Raw genomic sequence first — 16,137 nt, 5'->3', positions numbered from 1 at the left:
GGCAGAAGACACTTACTCCAGATGTGGGTGAATGATATAGGGTGGGTAGTACCACATGAAGAGACCAGATATAAGACAGAAGTGAGAAAGGAGAGGGGAGGGGGTTGGGCATATTTAGAGCCCTGAAATAAGGTGGAGAGAAAGCAAGGAAGGGACAAAAGAGAGAGGAGGTGACTGTGTGTCTTAGAAATGAAGATTATGAATCTATCAAATGCTACTGGATTCAAAAACAAACTGTGCTCTAGATAAGCCTGTCTCTTGCTCTCAGCTTTCCTTAGGTGCCTGTAGTTCTTTGTGGCTGCAGCCTCCTGAGCCCTGCCCCATACATATTAGCATGGCCACTGGTGTGCTTGTTCAACTCATGTTCCTGCAACCACATTGCTGAGACTTACAGGGGTAGCTCTGATTTAAAAAAATTAAAGAAATAAGTTTTAAAAAAATGTGTCTATGGTAGGAAGAATCAACATGGAGATTCTTGAGGGAGAAATTGATTTGCTTGAGAAATCCAGGCAGTTGGCTTAAGAACCCTGAATCCTTCTCAGATGAAGCCACTTAAAGGTGTCAGGGCTACAGGAATGATGGGGAGGTCTGTGTGCAGGGAGCTGAGAAGGGGCAGAGAAGGCACTTGGCTGGGCACTGGGCTGGAACCAAGAGAGAGACAGAAAGAGAGGAGGGGAGGGAGAGGGAGATGGAGAGAGTTATGAACAGGGAGGGAGGAGAACTCAAGAGCTGGATTTACAGATTGACCGCAGGGAGTGAAGGAAGAGGTAGAGGAGAAATCATTATTCCAATGCATTCCTCACTGGAGAAAAGGCAGCAAGCAGAGAATTAGAAGAATGAACTTGATGGTGACTGAAAGTTAAAACTATTGGGTTTCTAACATTTAAAAGTAATAAGGTCACGTTTAAAATGGCCCGACTCACACAGGCATCAGGTACATTTGTCTGTGAACTTAATTAAAGATTTAATACTATTCCTTTCTATTCCATGGCTATAACTTGTCTTTCTGACAAGCAAATTAAACTGTTGAAATCTCAAGGTGAGGACTACTGGGGTTTTATCTTTTGGCTTGTCTTGAGCACAGGACACCCTCTAATGTTGGCGGGGCAATGTTACTCATTCCTACTTAAGATCAACACAGCAACAGTGGCTTCTATCCACTTCATCCCAGGCCATCTATCCCAAGCATTTATTAAATGATGACTGGGATGATATTGCTAAGGGTTTAGAGGGTACAAGTGCATTAGGAGACTGGTTTCTTTCATCTTCTTCTAATTGTTGTACTTTTGAAAGTTGTTTTTTCTTCTTGATACTTTCCCTTTCCCATTTTCCCTTGATACTGATTAAAGGTATAATATACAAAATCAAATAAGAAATTTCATTACAAATAAAGACAGGCATTTCTATCACACAGTAACGGATCATGAACTTCCTAGGATGTGAGAGAAGCAAACCCTTCTGTACATCAAAGGACTGTGAAGAATTTTCAGGGGAGTCTAAGAGGGGCTCCTGGGAGCTGCCCGGCCATGCTTATCACTAACTGCTCCACTGGCTCCTCTCTGGCCCCATGAACATAATGAAACGGTTCTTCTTGACTCACTGGACTTCGGATCAGAATCTGCTCTTGTGGAAACCATTTCATAGTCTTGGAGTAAAGTATGGATTCTATATACCATTGTCTCCTCCCCCACGTGTTAAGCTTAGCAGCAGGCCAGTCACCTGGCTCAGCACCATTCCTCTGGAAGGCAACTCCTCCATAAGTAATGTTAAAGACACAGGAGGAATACTTACCCATATAATGTCCTTTTCCTTCTTAGAATTCTCACCACTAGTGTAGTTGCTTACAGAGCCACTGGCTCTGAGGTTCTGCTGGTTCTGTTTAACCTTTCCTTTTTCTTCTTTTCTGTGTCTTCCTTTTCAGCACTTGTCGGTGCCTGGGGATGTTTCTCTTGTTGCTTGGACTTCCTTATTGTTTTTTTTTCTAATGCTGTCCTCCCTGCCACTTGGCTGTTTGTGGACTATGTGGCCAACGTCTGTGTTGGCTTAATTCAAATAGCATGGCCTATCCTCCTTTCTTCCCCATTTTCCCTTTCCTGACAGTTGCACAGATTTACAGCTTGTCACCTTGGGGTTCTTCTTTGAAAGTCTAATAAAACTGTCCTCAAGCTTCCCTTTGAGTTTGCTCTTAAAGTCTGGTATTGTCATGCCCAAGAACTCCAAGAAGAGAACCCCCATTTTCCTGTATCAATAGACCAACACCCTTGCCTTGGCCTTAGTCCACCCAGATAGCCACAACCTGCATCTCTCAACTTCTAGCTCATTCCTGGCCTGTACCCGGGGCTGTATCCTCTGTCCCTTGTGATTGCTCACCTCTGCAATGTCTTCCCCCTCTTGTTGCCTCATGTGCACACTCAGGGCAGAACCTCTTGTCCATCTGATGATGGCTACCCTCTGAGACCATTTCTGTCTTCAATCTGATTGCTTAATGACAAATGTACTCACCTGCTTCATCATTCCTCAAGATCCAGCAGCTATGATGGCTAAAAGAATACTCATCTAATTTTAAGGCATTTGCACAAAATTATTTTTACTACTGGAGAGTAAAACTTTCTCTCCATATGATCAAGATTTTGTGTGTATGCGGCACCTGGGAGTGGGAGGGGTGACGAGGGGAAAAGGTCACAGTTCATGCTTCAGCGGGAATGCAATTTAAGCATCTTATCCTCCTAAAGTCCTCCTTTCTGCTTTTAACTTCTCAAGATTTGATGGGATGTTTACAGAGAGCACTTCATTTCTCACATAACCCCTGGTCTAAGCACTTTCTTCAAACTGTTTGGCTAGGCATTAGACGAACGCCTAGTCACCGGGAAGCCCTGCCCCCTTTCTCTTGCCTTCTCCTAAGTCTTTAAGCTGAATTGGAATCAACTGGAAATTTCTCATTTTTGCATTTTACCTACATGAAACATTTCCAAGGGATGAGCCATTAAACTCCTGCCTAATAAAATAATTTTTGACTCTTTGATTTATTTATAACTACCCTTCCAAGAAATTCTTATCTGCCAGAGGCAGCCACCAATATTCACCAATAGGTGTCCAAACTTAATTAACAAAGAACTTGTGGCTTCACAGAAAAGAGAAGCAGCCTGTGGGAGAGCAGGTTCTTGGGGTCAGGACACAAGCAACTGATCTGAAACTGTGAAGTTTTGGCTGAAGTGGAGCTTTCCTTCTCCTAGGGTCTGGCACGTGAGACCAAATTACTAAAGTGAGACAGCAGAGAGTGTTCTCATAAATCACCCTGTCTGTAAAATCGGGCCTTTTCTTAAAATACTAATTGAAATTACATGTGTTTTAATTAAAACAACATCTGCCCTGGGCTGAAGAGCTTGTTTTGAGATTCAGAGAAGATAGGTTTCTACGCTTTCCTCAGATCTACTTAATAAAGTGAACTTATCCATTCCCAGGATTAGAAATGGGCTCTTGGGTGTCCTGAGGTTTCTAGAGTCTCAAGACTTTCCCTGGACACAGATGAAATTTGTCAGGGTCAAGGGCATAGATAAAGAAGGTACTGATGGTGTCACGTGATGGATACTGGTTGGGAGGTCTGTCTCCCACAATGGAGGTGATGTAGCCTTTGCTACACCCCATCTTCTGGCATGAGACAGGAAAATCATACACACATGCTCACATGCATGCATTTATCTGATTTAAGTGAGAAAGTCTTTTCAGTTTTGCCAGGAGACATAGTATAATAACATATTCCAAACATGCATAGTATGGAGAGCAAGATGTTTCTCAACCCTAAGATGAGAAATTTAAACAGAGCTTTCAAAAATTATTTCAAGTGAATTAACTGTTATGGAGGTGGTGACAAGGGTGAAGCTATTTAGTCCTCAAAGAACACACAGTTGTAGTTTCCGGTGTAGGTAAGAATGTATGTCAAAGTTTAAATGAAAGTAAGTATTTCCAGGTGTAGAATTCCATAGGTTTAGTTACTACTCAAGAATTCAGTCATGGGATGAGTAAATGAAAAAGGGAGTTTACCAAGCCACACATCAGTCAGGATAGCAGTGACATAGTGGAGATTCCCTGCCCTTCATCCTCTTCATCACAGCTCTGCAGGTCTCCATGAGAAAGTACAATGTCTCACTAAATAAGGTCTAGTGTAGGGAAAAGAGGGACTTTTAATCCTATGGACAACAGCCCTACTTCCATCATCCACTCATTCATTTGGTTACATACAGAATATTTTCTGTCATTCTTTAAATATTTCCACCAAACTCTATGCAGTCATTAGAGTGGTCAAAAACTGTATTTTTTAAAATCTAAAATTTAAAATAAATTAGGAAATAGTATTCTTGCCCTTCCCACTGAACTTCCTACAACAGAAGAAAGGAGTGAGTGAGAGCCTTCACGGGTGAAAGAACTGCCATGGGTTTCCAGTTTAGAAAGCAAGTGACTCACAGGTAGGAAATTGTCCTTATTTCATGACAGATCTCATTCCTGTGTAGAAATAGAACTTTCATATTGCCTGCTTCACATGGAGAGACTGTGCTCCACTGGTGTCCATCTTTTAGGGACATATGGTAGGAAACAGCTCCTTGATGACTTCAGCAAAAGCATGGTTTGCCTGTGACTCCCTTGGCTGGAAGGGCAATGCCCTGAGGGGAGCCCGATTAGCTGATAATGTAAAAGGTTCAGACAAAGTGAAGAACGGCTCAGATAACATCAGGACCAGCCAAGGATGAGTTGTGTTCCTGTGGGTCACAACAGTGGGGTGGACCAAGTAACCCCGTGCTAAGACACTAGTGTGTGTGTGTGTGTGTGTGTGTGTGTGTGTGTGTGTGTGTGTAGTCTTACAAGTCAGAAGGAAGAGGCAGATAGGCTCTAGCTGATGAAGTGATGGACAGGCTCTTATCTTCAACTCAGGATATACACCAAAGTTAGAAGGACACTGACAGCATTCCAGTCCTGGCCTGCCTGCCAGAGATCTGCCCAGGAAGGCACTCCATGCTCTCTGTCAACACACTCAGGGGCCTTGCCAACCCAGAGATTTTGGCAGTGACTGAGTCACACATGAAAAGTGTTATTTCCCACCCAATCTCATCTAAATCATCAGGAACACGAGTCTCTTAGAATCCTGGATTTGACAAAGTGTCTGCACCATCCTTCTGTATTCCTGGAGTCTATGGGAAAAGGTTGGAACCAGGAATTTCCCCAATCATTCTCATCTCGTTTGTGTTCCTTAAATCCCCTGCTAGATCTGCTCTTCATAATAAGCAACTTATGCTATTCATCCATGACTGAACTCACCCTGCAGATATATTTTGAGTACCTCTTATGGGCATACACAAGCTCCAGGCATTGTGGGATATCAAAACAAAATATAAGTACAACTCAGGGATGAACCCTGATAGGTTATCCAATCCCAAGGACTCAGCTTCAAACACATATATACACTAACAACATTAACTGGATTTAGCCGGTATGTGTATACATATGTGGTAATAATAATTAAATAAGTTGTCAATAATTTGAGAAGGGAGTAGGGGAGGGACATGGGAGGAACTGGAGGGGGAGAGGAAAGGGTAGCTATGACATAAAGACAATGCTTGTGTATAAAAGTTTTGGAATGCAATTTAAATTTCAAACTAATAATGTATTATATAAATACTAATTAAACACAACTCTATTCCTAACCCAATCCCTCCCTGCTTCAGGGAACAGTGAAGTGCAAATGTGAATTTCACACAATGGATAGCTAAAAGATTTTCCAGTATTTGCTACCCACAGAGCTCTGAGTTAAGGAAACAGTTTTCATCAGGGAAGAATACCTGAGCTGGGCTTCTAATGACATGGGAGTTCAGGAGGTACAAAGTTACACATGACTTAAGGGCTTCTGGTATGTTGGGTTTGTCAGTGATGGGTGGGGATTGGGCCTCCATTGGGAACTGTCCAAGTGCTGAAACAGGAGGCAAACTAGAAAGGAAGTGAGGTGTGATGGCACGCCCTTTTCATGGAAGCTAATCATCGCTGTTCTTTTCAACAATCTTCATTACATAGAAGGATAATTAACATTTCTGGATGTTTCAAAGTATGTCTGTACATACATTAACCTCAGCTACTGAGCAAATGTCATTAAGAACAATCCAGGATCTGACTATAGCACGTTTATCATCACTTTGCAGAGATGTACACATAACCATGGAAACAGTCCAGTGAGAAGATGAATAGAGGGGAGTCTACTATGCTTCTGAGTGTGATGCTATTTGCTTCTCAGTAGATGTAATGGGGGAAGTGTGACTATTGCTTACTCAACTGCTTCCTGATAAGGGAGTCCTTGAAGATGATCTATTTCTCAAGTTCAAATGTGGCTGTCTGCCTGCACTCATGCCAATTAAGAGAATAGTCCAAGAGAGTTGTGATTTAAATTGAAACCCAAGAACCAGTTATGAGAAAATCTGGATTCCTTCTGAAATTCCAAGTGCCTGCCTGCAATGGAACAGCTAAGGAGAAAATGGATTGACTTTCTGGTTTTCATCTGCACAAAATTCTTTTCGTTGGTTGATGTTTTGTTTAATTTGTTTACTTAATGTTTTTTTTTTTCTGATATGGAGTATAAGATGAGAGTTGGATAGAAAAATTCTATCTTATCTATCCATTCAGCAAATATTTATCAAGTCTCTGTTGGGGGTCACATACAGTTCTAGGCACATGGGATACATCAGAAAATAAGACAAGGCATCTGTTCCTTATTAGCTCGTGTCCCAATAGAGGGGACAGAAACAAGACCAGTAAGTAATGTTACATAGGGAGATCTTCATCATGTTGGAGCTATGTCAAAACATGCCATTATAAGTTGAGAGTATTGTAAGCCTATGCATTTAATAACCTAACTTACTGAACATCATAGATGAGCAACACAGCGCATGACATGAGTTCTTTTCCCCATGATCCCATGGCTCATTGGGAGTTGTCACTTAATGCCACTGTCCTGTGTTGACAAATCATCAGCATGAAATAAAATAAAAATTCAAAAATTCAAACCAGTTTCTTCTGGGTGTATATTGTCATGAAGTTGAAAGGCTCTAAGGGAAGCCATCTTAAATAGGGTTCATTTTTATTAAAAATCAATCGGGAAGGAGGTAGGATGGGTTGATGTATGGTGTGAGGCAAAGCTTCTCTTGGGGAAGTGACATTTGCTTTAGTGAGGGCAGAGTGTGTGGATACCTGCACAAAGAGGATCTTTTAAGGTCATGAACCAGATGAGGTCACCAACACTTCCAGGGTGTTTCAGGTCCTTTGACAAAAAGGACAAGACGGCCACACTTGTCTTTCTTTGTTGCTGTTGTTGTTATCATTCTTGGTTCAAAGTCAGCATTTTTCCTCATTGTATAAAGTGCTATATGGCATTTCTTGACACAATCACTTTGATACAATAGTCAGAGTCAACTAGTTGACAAAAGTCCAGTGTGCTTTCTCCTAAACAGAATCTTAACATTTTGGTAAATTCTATTATTTTCATTCACAAACAAGTTACTGCTTTCATAAAGCCTGAGGCTTCAGTGTTTTCAGCTCTGTTTCTGAATGGCTTCCTTCATTTCCTACTTGGTGATATCTGCTAGGGACGACTTTAATGGAAAATTTGGAGCTTCAAGTCTTCCAAGCTCAGATGGACCACTGGGCAACTGGCTTCAGAGAAAGGAGATATACCCAGGAGCCAGAGGCCAATCGATAGTTCACTATTTTGTTATATATTAATCCAACAGAAGACATAAAACACGTAAGCACACAATACCTAGTACTTAGCATCCAGGCAGTAGACTGATTAGCTATTGATTTTTTTCCCCACTGTGTTACAGAGAAGCTATGAGGTTTTTATTGGAAGGCCTGTTGCTGGTCCTGTCTGGAATAACTACTTAAGGAAAGGAAACGTGCATATGCAGAGGGTCCTTTGACCTTTTGATCTACTAGCTTAGTTTAAATACACAAAGCCCATGGGGTCTGCAGATCCTAAAATTAAGCCCAACCCAAGAACAAATACCAAATCCAAAAGTTTACGTCCTTTATAATATATTGTTAGGATGATGAGTGAGTGCATTTAAAGAGACACCAACCTGAAGTCTGGTTTTAATCTGAGTAAATAAATGGCTGAAGACCTGCAAATACCTAGGTTCTGAGTGGAGGATCTGATATGCACTGGGAAATAGCAGGGGAGAGGCATCAGGTTCCTGGACTACTGAGGGTCTCTTCAGCACAGCGTGCCTGGTTCCTCAAGGGATAGAGCTTTGCCTACTTATATCCCATTTCTCCAAATTTGCCAGATGGTAGAGTAAGCTGCACCTTGGCTTTTGTGGTTGGTCCAGCTCCCTGCTGCTCAGATTCCAGATCCCATCTACTGACAACTGTCACCTGCTTCGATGCATTGGGGGGAAGCCTGTAAACTGTCCAGCAGTTATACAGGATGTACAGAGGAACTCTGCCATCTCCTCAACTCCAGTGCCACCCTTGTGACAGTGAACTATGGAGCTTGTGCCATTCCCCTGTAGGTTCCTTTGGATCCTTCAGTTTCCAGGCATCAACTGACCTTTGTCTTGTACCTTCCCACTTACTGAGAGGCACAGGGAGGCCTCTCTGACTCAGGATCCCTCTACTTCCTCTGCTGCACACACAAGGCCTCTTGAAGGCTCCAAACCCACTGACTTGTTCCAGATCCCATCACACTGCACCATCTGCAGATGCTGCCCCTTCAGCTTGGATTCTCTTCCCTCTACAGGTCTGCAGAGCCCCTCTCCTTTAGTCCTCAACTTAAAGCTTTCAGTCTGCTTAAAGGGCTTCCCTTGGGCTGAGGAAAATGTTTTGGAACCAAGAGGTGACAATGATATGGAATTGGAAAAACACCAAATGCCATGGAATTGTACATTTTAAAGTGATTAAGTGGGGCATGTAAGTTTAAACACAACTGAAAAAACTCTCAAGCTCATCAGTGACAGCCTCCTTTATCACTGCTCCCGAAGAACACGTCTAGGCAGCATGTGATTAATTTATTTATTTTGGTTATTGTATGGAGTGTCCCAAGACTTCCTGTCTGTTTCACTCATTGGTAATTCTCTGGACCTAGAACAGGCCTGGAACTAATAGGGAATGAAGAATCATTTGTAGAAGAGGACATGCATATATTACATCTTTCATGCCCCCATAATAAAAGATCCTTGATATTTCTTAGGGGAGATCACTTCATTTTGAGTAGGATGAAAATACATAAACAATACAAGAATAGAGAACCAAACATATAAATGAGTAGACAGAGAGAGTGTGAGAAAGGGAGCAGATACCCTGTCTGGCTTCCTAGTTTCACCAGGTAGGAAGCTAACAAACAGCACGGCACAGCAGAGATTCAGACTATTGGGATAACAGGACTGAACATGAAGTAAGGGGGTCCCTTTCCATTTGTCAGGATTAGAAACCACATTTTTCTTTAAATTCTAAAGGACTGGTCATTGCACTGATCAAAGCAGGAGAGCTGGAAAACACAAAGCACCTAATAAACACGAGGTTCCCACTCATGCATATGCTCTCAAGAGGAATTCAGCCCCTCCTCCCCACACCTGTGCAAGAAAAAAAGAAAGAAAAAACAAAAACAAAAAACTGGGACACTGAGTTGGAGAACATACCAATGAGTTCCTTATTTCTGACATCCAAGGCCATGTTCCGGAGTGCCGTAGCCACTGCGCACACTACACGGTCATTGTCTATTCGGAGGAGCTCCACCAGAATGGGCAGGCCTTTCTCTTTCCGGACAGCAGCTCGAATATATACGGACCACTGCCAAAAGAGGGAAGAAGGCAAGGGCGATTAGAAACAGGGGTGGTGAGAAGCCCTAGAAAGCCAATAGCTCTGAGGGTTGTCAGACGGCTGTTCGCAGGAGCCAAAAAGGATGAGTTGCCATGACCTAGCTGAGAACAGGCTGAACACATTAGACATGCACGGGAAGTGTTTGCCTTTCCCCTCTAGACCTAAGATAAAGGTTCTAGGGTCACCCCACGGACCACAGTTCCTTTCGCTGGTGACTGTGTTTTCAGTACTGGGGGCTAAAAGCCACCTACAGAATGTGGACATGTGGAGGTCTGGGGTGAGCAGAGCTGACCACTGACATCAGAGAAATAATAATAATAATAAAAGACCCACCAAATGGAAGGAAGTGGTGGTGTGGGTTGAATGTGGGTGGCCTTTGTAAAGAGCTCTGTGGTGGCCCGTAGAGATCAACCGCCATGCATGCAAAGGAAGGGACCCTTTGTTCATGAATAGAGGACTGGGGAGAGGGAAATATGACATTGAGAAGCAAGAGTGAAAATGATAACACTTTTTGAAATAAGAGCATTAAGACAAAAATGTATTATTTCCAGGGCTATCATCCAATGTCCTATAATTTGTTTTGGTTTGGGGTTGGCGCCGTTATGCAACACAGCTGATGCTTCCTGTTAAATGAAGAGGACTGTTGGGCAGATAAAGCCCTCAAGACTCGGTCATTTAACAAAATGCAGGTAGCCTGAGCTTTTGTAGACATGCGTGCATGTTTCATGTTTTTCCATAGTGCTCCAGAGACAGCTGTGAGAAAAACTGACTGTAAGGATTTGATTGGTTGTGATTCCATTTACGATCTGGAAAAAATACATTCAGGAGAGCGGATTCAGATTCTGAGGGAACCAGTCCTTCCCCACCCCTCCCCCACCAGGCCCACTCCAGCCCCCCCAATCCCCCACAGGGACAGGCACCCCAGAGCTGGCTCTCACCTGTGGCAGGCAGGGAGCCCCCTCTGGCAGTGAACGTAGGGCATACGCCATGCCTGCCACATCCTCAGCCCAGCCCTGCATGAAATATGAGATTAAAAAAAACAAACAACTTCATCCTGTCCTACGTCAGAAGTCACATTCACATTCTGTTCACCACCAATATCCAATAGCGCGCGCTTCTTCTCTTCTTTCCCCTTTGAGCTCGAGGAGGAGGCACACAGATAAAACTCACCAGGGCACCTCTTGGCCTATTCAATAGCTCCACCAACAGAAGTAAGGACACAATATTCAGGAGCCCAGTCGACAGTGGAGAAGCACCAAGGTCTGGAAATCACGAGCCTAGATTACGTCGTGTGGCTCTCACATCATTTCCCTGAGAGGGAGTGCTCCTCCTGGCATCAAGTGCCCACTTACATGTGTGCATCTGCCCCCACAAAGAAGCATGGCCTTCTCTAGACACATGGCTTTCTCTCTCTGAGTGTCTAGCACCCAACCCAGGAAAGAATGAAGCCTAAGCTTATTCAGCCACATATGGCTGACCTCTAATATAAAATTAAGGAGAGAACCTGGAGTGCAGAGAATGGGATTCGGAGTTTAGGGTAACATGGAGGAATTAAAAATACATATTAATAAAAATGATACTGGGGCACTTTTGTCCTGAAAGACCATTGGAAACAGTTCGTGGCACCTTAAGCACAAGCCTTAGAGATGGCTCCCTTTCCACTACCAAGCCTTCCTTCCCAGTCTGCTCTTGGCTTATACAGTTGAGGTTTCTTCTAATTCCCAAACCACAGGAAGGTCAGTAACATCACTTTATCAATACGGATATTTAAATATAAAATGTTAAATAACCTCATCACAAGAGACAGCCCTGTCCCTGAATCTGCTTCTCCTTTGGCTGAAGATAGCATTCTCTTTCTCTCTCTCTTTGAAGCTATCACTCTTTCTGGCCATGTGATCTCCTACGATCAGCCTTCAAACTCTGGTTTGCCTTTGACCTCCATCTTCCACACTGCCATATCTGTAATGTCCCTAATCGGGACAGTTATGACATTCTTGGAAGGTCCAGGACTGCACTCACCTCCCCTATGATGGATAAAAAGATGGTCTGGTGAGTGGAGGTTGAAGAGAGTCCTTTTAATTCTGATGGAAACTTGAGAGGAAACAAAACAAAACTGAACCAAAAAAAAATGACCAAGTGGACTTCTAATTGATATGAGTTCTGGATATGTATTTTATGATATGAAAAGCAATATAGCCTAGCAATGGATTTGATACTCAGGTGATCCAAGAGCTGAATATTCTTCTTTTGTCTTTGGAACGTGTGTGTGTGTGTGTGTGTGTGTGTGTGTGTGTGTTGTGGGGTGTCTTCTCATATCAACACAGTCTATAGCCTGGCATCTACATCATATTCAAAAGGTGCTACAAATCTGCATGTTTCTAGATTTTGCAAGATAGGAGGCTGCAATGTTCTTAAGACATTAGCCTGGAAGTCCAGGGAGCAGGCTGGAAACCCATGAGTCACCCCGTAAAGAGTTAAAAGAACGGAAGGCATGAATGTAGATAAAACTGCCTGGGAGCTGTGGAATGCTTCACAGATGAGAGTAGTATAGAAGGGCGAGGCTCACACAGCCAGTGGTGGCTTGAAAGGTATACAGGCTGCAAAAGCTTTAATGGGAAAGTATGGGTGTCAATGAAATAAGTGGACAGTGGAGAAAGGTGTACACAACACATGCTAATTGGGATGAATTACCTGACTGAGCCCTGATATTTTGTCAACAGTTGGAGGGTAGTATGCACTGAGCAGGGCAGCATGAAGGGGAAAGACAAACAAGGTGTGACAAGCATGCCATTGAGAAGACTGATCCATGATCAAGACAAGATGTGGAGAATTTTCAAGAGCAGCAGAGAAAGAGAGAAAAGCAAGAACAAGGAGAAGAAGGAGAAAGAGGAAGGAAGAAGAGGAGGACCAGGCACACAAGCAGAGCAGGATGCCAGACTCAGATAATCCCTGATGTGGTGATTTCTCATAGATGGCTCAGGAGGGCCAGTTCCCTCAAAGCATGCTGGTGGACATCTCATGACACACTTCCCAGGAAATGTCCTAACATCTTTGTATGTTTGAACTCATTTAATCCTCAACTCTGTGAAGCATGTGCCTTCACTAGAGGGAAGTGCAGCATGATGCAGACCGAGAATGCTCAACCTGGTCTCTGAGTCAGTGTGCTTGACGTATATTCTCCTTTGTCCCTCAGAAGGAGAGCTTCGATTATGAACATCTTTACCCCTTAGTTCATAGAAGTCCTTACAAGTTAATCAACTAATGTTGGTTTTCATTTTATCGTTTTTGGTAGCCAATAGCCCATTTAACTTCCCTCCAAACTCCTGAGTTAAAGATAGTTAAGTACTATACATTGCCTCACTGGGCACTTAAATCTATTCTTGGGAACAGCTGTCCTGATCCACTAGGGCTAATACGAAAGCCACATGTGACTGGAATATCTCATCTGTGTCAGAAAAGGGCCACTTTTGTTTACATGGAATGAGACAAAACTTCAGACAGTAACTTCTTCCTTTTTTGGTTCCACAAGATGTTGCGAGAATGGGACAGAGAAGAAAAAGCAAGTGGTTGTTCTCAAGGCAAACACACCAGGTAAAGGCTTGGATAGACTGAAAGGGGATTCGAAGAAGCAGAAAACAAATTTACTCAGTTTTCAGAGTCCACGCAGAGTATCCAAATGGTGTGGGACATTACAAGAAGAAGGAAGAGATGCAGCAGTACTTTGTGAGATGTCACCACAGTGCTAGAGTGTCCAGGGGCAAGCTGCTGTGTGGGTGAGGGTATAGCGGTACTTTCTCCCCCCCCCCAACAAAGATGGCAGAATGGAGAGTCACTGAACGGCTCCCCTTATTGGACTATAGAACTAACTAGTGAGGTTTTCAGTACCATCCTGGAGAGATCCAGAAAGTATGAATGGCTTCTGTGACCCCAGTGTCACCGGGGTAGCCCCGAGGGCTTCGATAGGTTGAAGTGTGAAGGAGAAAAGAGCTATAGACCAGAAGTACAGAGGGGTTACTTGGCTAGGAAGCAGGTGACACAGCAGAGTGGTTAGCATGAAGGAGACAGGCTGCAACTAGAGATGCTCAGCTTTGAGGTGAGGCTGAGAGTGTGCAATAGAGCAGAGGTGGGCCAGCCGCCAACCATCACACCATTATGTGCCCCAGACAGGAGGCACCACAGGATGAAGCTGACTTCAGAAACAGAACCAATGCACGATCTAAGCACTCCCCAACTACAGAGATACGTTCACAAAACCCAAAGTCAGCATCACCTCAAGGTCCGAGGAAGATAAGGGATGTTAACATGGGAAAGGTGAATTCACCTGCAAGTGTCTAGATTGTTGTTTTTCCACTTTTGTTAATTTAGGCAAAATGAAGCTCAGAGATGAACCTTAAAAAGAACTACCCAGAACAAAGCTGTCTGTGTCTAATAAATTTCCTTACCCTGAAGAATTCAAAGATAAGTAAAGTCAGTATTTTTTTTAATCCTTTAAATCCAGGTTGCCTGATTCAGTTGCGGCTTTCCAGGTAGTTAATTTAAAAATATCAGCCAGAATAAAACACAAATGATGGTTATGACATCTCCAAAAATTATCCCATACTTAAGATGAGACAATTCCACTAAAGCTGATTTGTGCAGGTAAGAGGTAATTTCCCTTGGTTACTCACCTCCCCCGCCCCCCCAACCTTGAAATCCTAACACTGCACTAAGTAACTGAGGATGATGTTTTCCATCAAGAACAAAATCTCTTTTGAAGCCGAACCCGTAATAGTAATAGGGGTGGGTCAACTATTTAACAGCTTCTGTTAAATGATAGGCATTTCCCCACTGGAATTATTAAAGTAGATTTTATTTAAAACTTAATGATTTCAAACAAAACTTAATAACTCTCCCCCACACATTTGAGGCCACCAGGTTTTTTTTTTTTTTTTTTTTTTTTTTTTAAACATGGGTTCTGGGGATTGAAGTCAGGTTCTCATACTTGCATGACAAATGCCTTACCAACTTATCTCATCCCATAATTTAACTTTTCAGTATTCTAGCATGTTCCATTGTCACAGAGCCTTAATGTGCCTAATTCTTATTCCATAAAATGAAAAGCACCTAACAACTTTAGCATAAATTATGAGAGTCTAAATTTTTTTGCTTCTGAATTTATTTATAATGCCATGTTATTTTCTTGGCAATTTAATTAGCATTATATTAGGGCAGAATGTATCCCACTGGCCAAATTATTTATTCAGTATTACTTTACTAGAAGTTTTATTACAAAAAATGTATTAAATGTTCAGAAACCATGTGGTTTCTATTGTATGGCTTATGTTAGTAAGTACTATTATTATTATTAATTATTGTCTGAGTTGCTAAATATTTATAGTTGGAATAGAATTGTGATTGGTGGCTGCTATGGGATCCATGGAGTAGTTGGGGAATGTCAACACAAAGCCTTCCCAATGAGGGTTCCTCTGCATTCATGTATTGTTCGGCTATGTAATAAGATTATACACTTCTGTTTTCAAAATTTCAGTATTTACTTTGAGAAGTGAGATCTCTGGTCAAGGGGACTAGTGAAGAATTCCCTTGTTACAAAGCTATAATTTGTAAAAGGGATGCTGGCTAATGTGGCAGCAGATATTGTGTGCTTAGAGGGTGGGTACCCCCACCCCTGTTCAGATGTCTTACATAAGTCAGGTTACAGCAAAGGTTGAGTTTTATCACACGTATCTGCTTTAAATACTAAAGTCCAGGTGACTGGGTTCCTAGGAGGAAAAGGCTGTTGACGTGTTTTCATGTAAGAAGTAAAGAAGGCTAGGCTTAACTGACAGTGACCTAGAGAAAGCATTCATGAAGCTGAACAAATATCTGTAACCCATCCTCGGCCATGTTAAAGAGCAGCCGTGGTCAATTTAAACAACTTATCTTTCAACATGAACCTTTCTGGAGCTTTTCCCCTGCAAACGTTGGAGGTAAAAGGCACTGTGTGCAACTGTCATTTAGAAATGCCTTTCAGGTAATTTGATGCAACTGCTTCCAATGATAGATTTTGCATGCATGAAACTAAGGCTGTCTCAGAATGCACCTGAGCCACCTATATTTCACCCCAAAATAGCACTGCGTAAATATGTCCTTGAGGAGGGGAGAGTGACAGCACCCTGACCTCTATCCATCGGGGTGTAGTGCGGTTGGCAGGCTCCTAGCCACTGCACACAGGAAGGCTGACTGGCCATCATTTTTATTCAATATGAGACAAGAAAAGTAACTCAAATAGTATACTTTTTCCTGACT

General features: G+C 42.6%; 1 protein-coding gene across 2 annotated transcripts in view; it reads right to left on the bottom strand.

Moving 5' to 3' along the window:
- The window catches only part of Ctnnd2 (catenin delta 2), a 654,324-nt gene that overhangs the window by 76,251 nt on the left and 561,936 nt on the right, over positions 1–16,137 (bottom strand). The window contains exons 15-16 of one of the 2 annotated variants that reach the window (XM_035439156.1): positions 10,791–10,865; positions 9,672–9,822 (exon numbers count right to left, since the gene is read on the bottom strand). In XM_035439156.1, coding sequence (XP_035295047.1) covers positions 9,672–9,822; positions 10,791–10,865 — 226 coding nt within the window. The remainder of the gene's footprint in view (positions 1–9,671; positions 9,823–10,790; positions 10,866–16,137) is intronic. The other variant, XM_035439157.1, reaches the window with a different exon arrangement.

The sequence above is a fragment of the Cricetulus griseus genome, chromosome 2, assembly GCF_003668045.3.
Source record: "Cricetulus griseus strain 17A/GY chromosome 2, alternate assembly CriGri-PICRH-1.0, whole genome shotgun sequence".
Taxonomy (NCBI): Eukaryota; Metazoa; Chordata; class Mammalia; order Rodentia; family Cricetidae; genus Cricetulus; species Cricetulus griseus.
The sequence above is the reverse complement of the archived record's forward strand: the minus strand, read 5'-3'. Positions and strand labels throughout refer to the sequence as shown.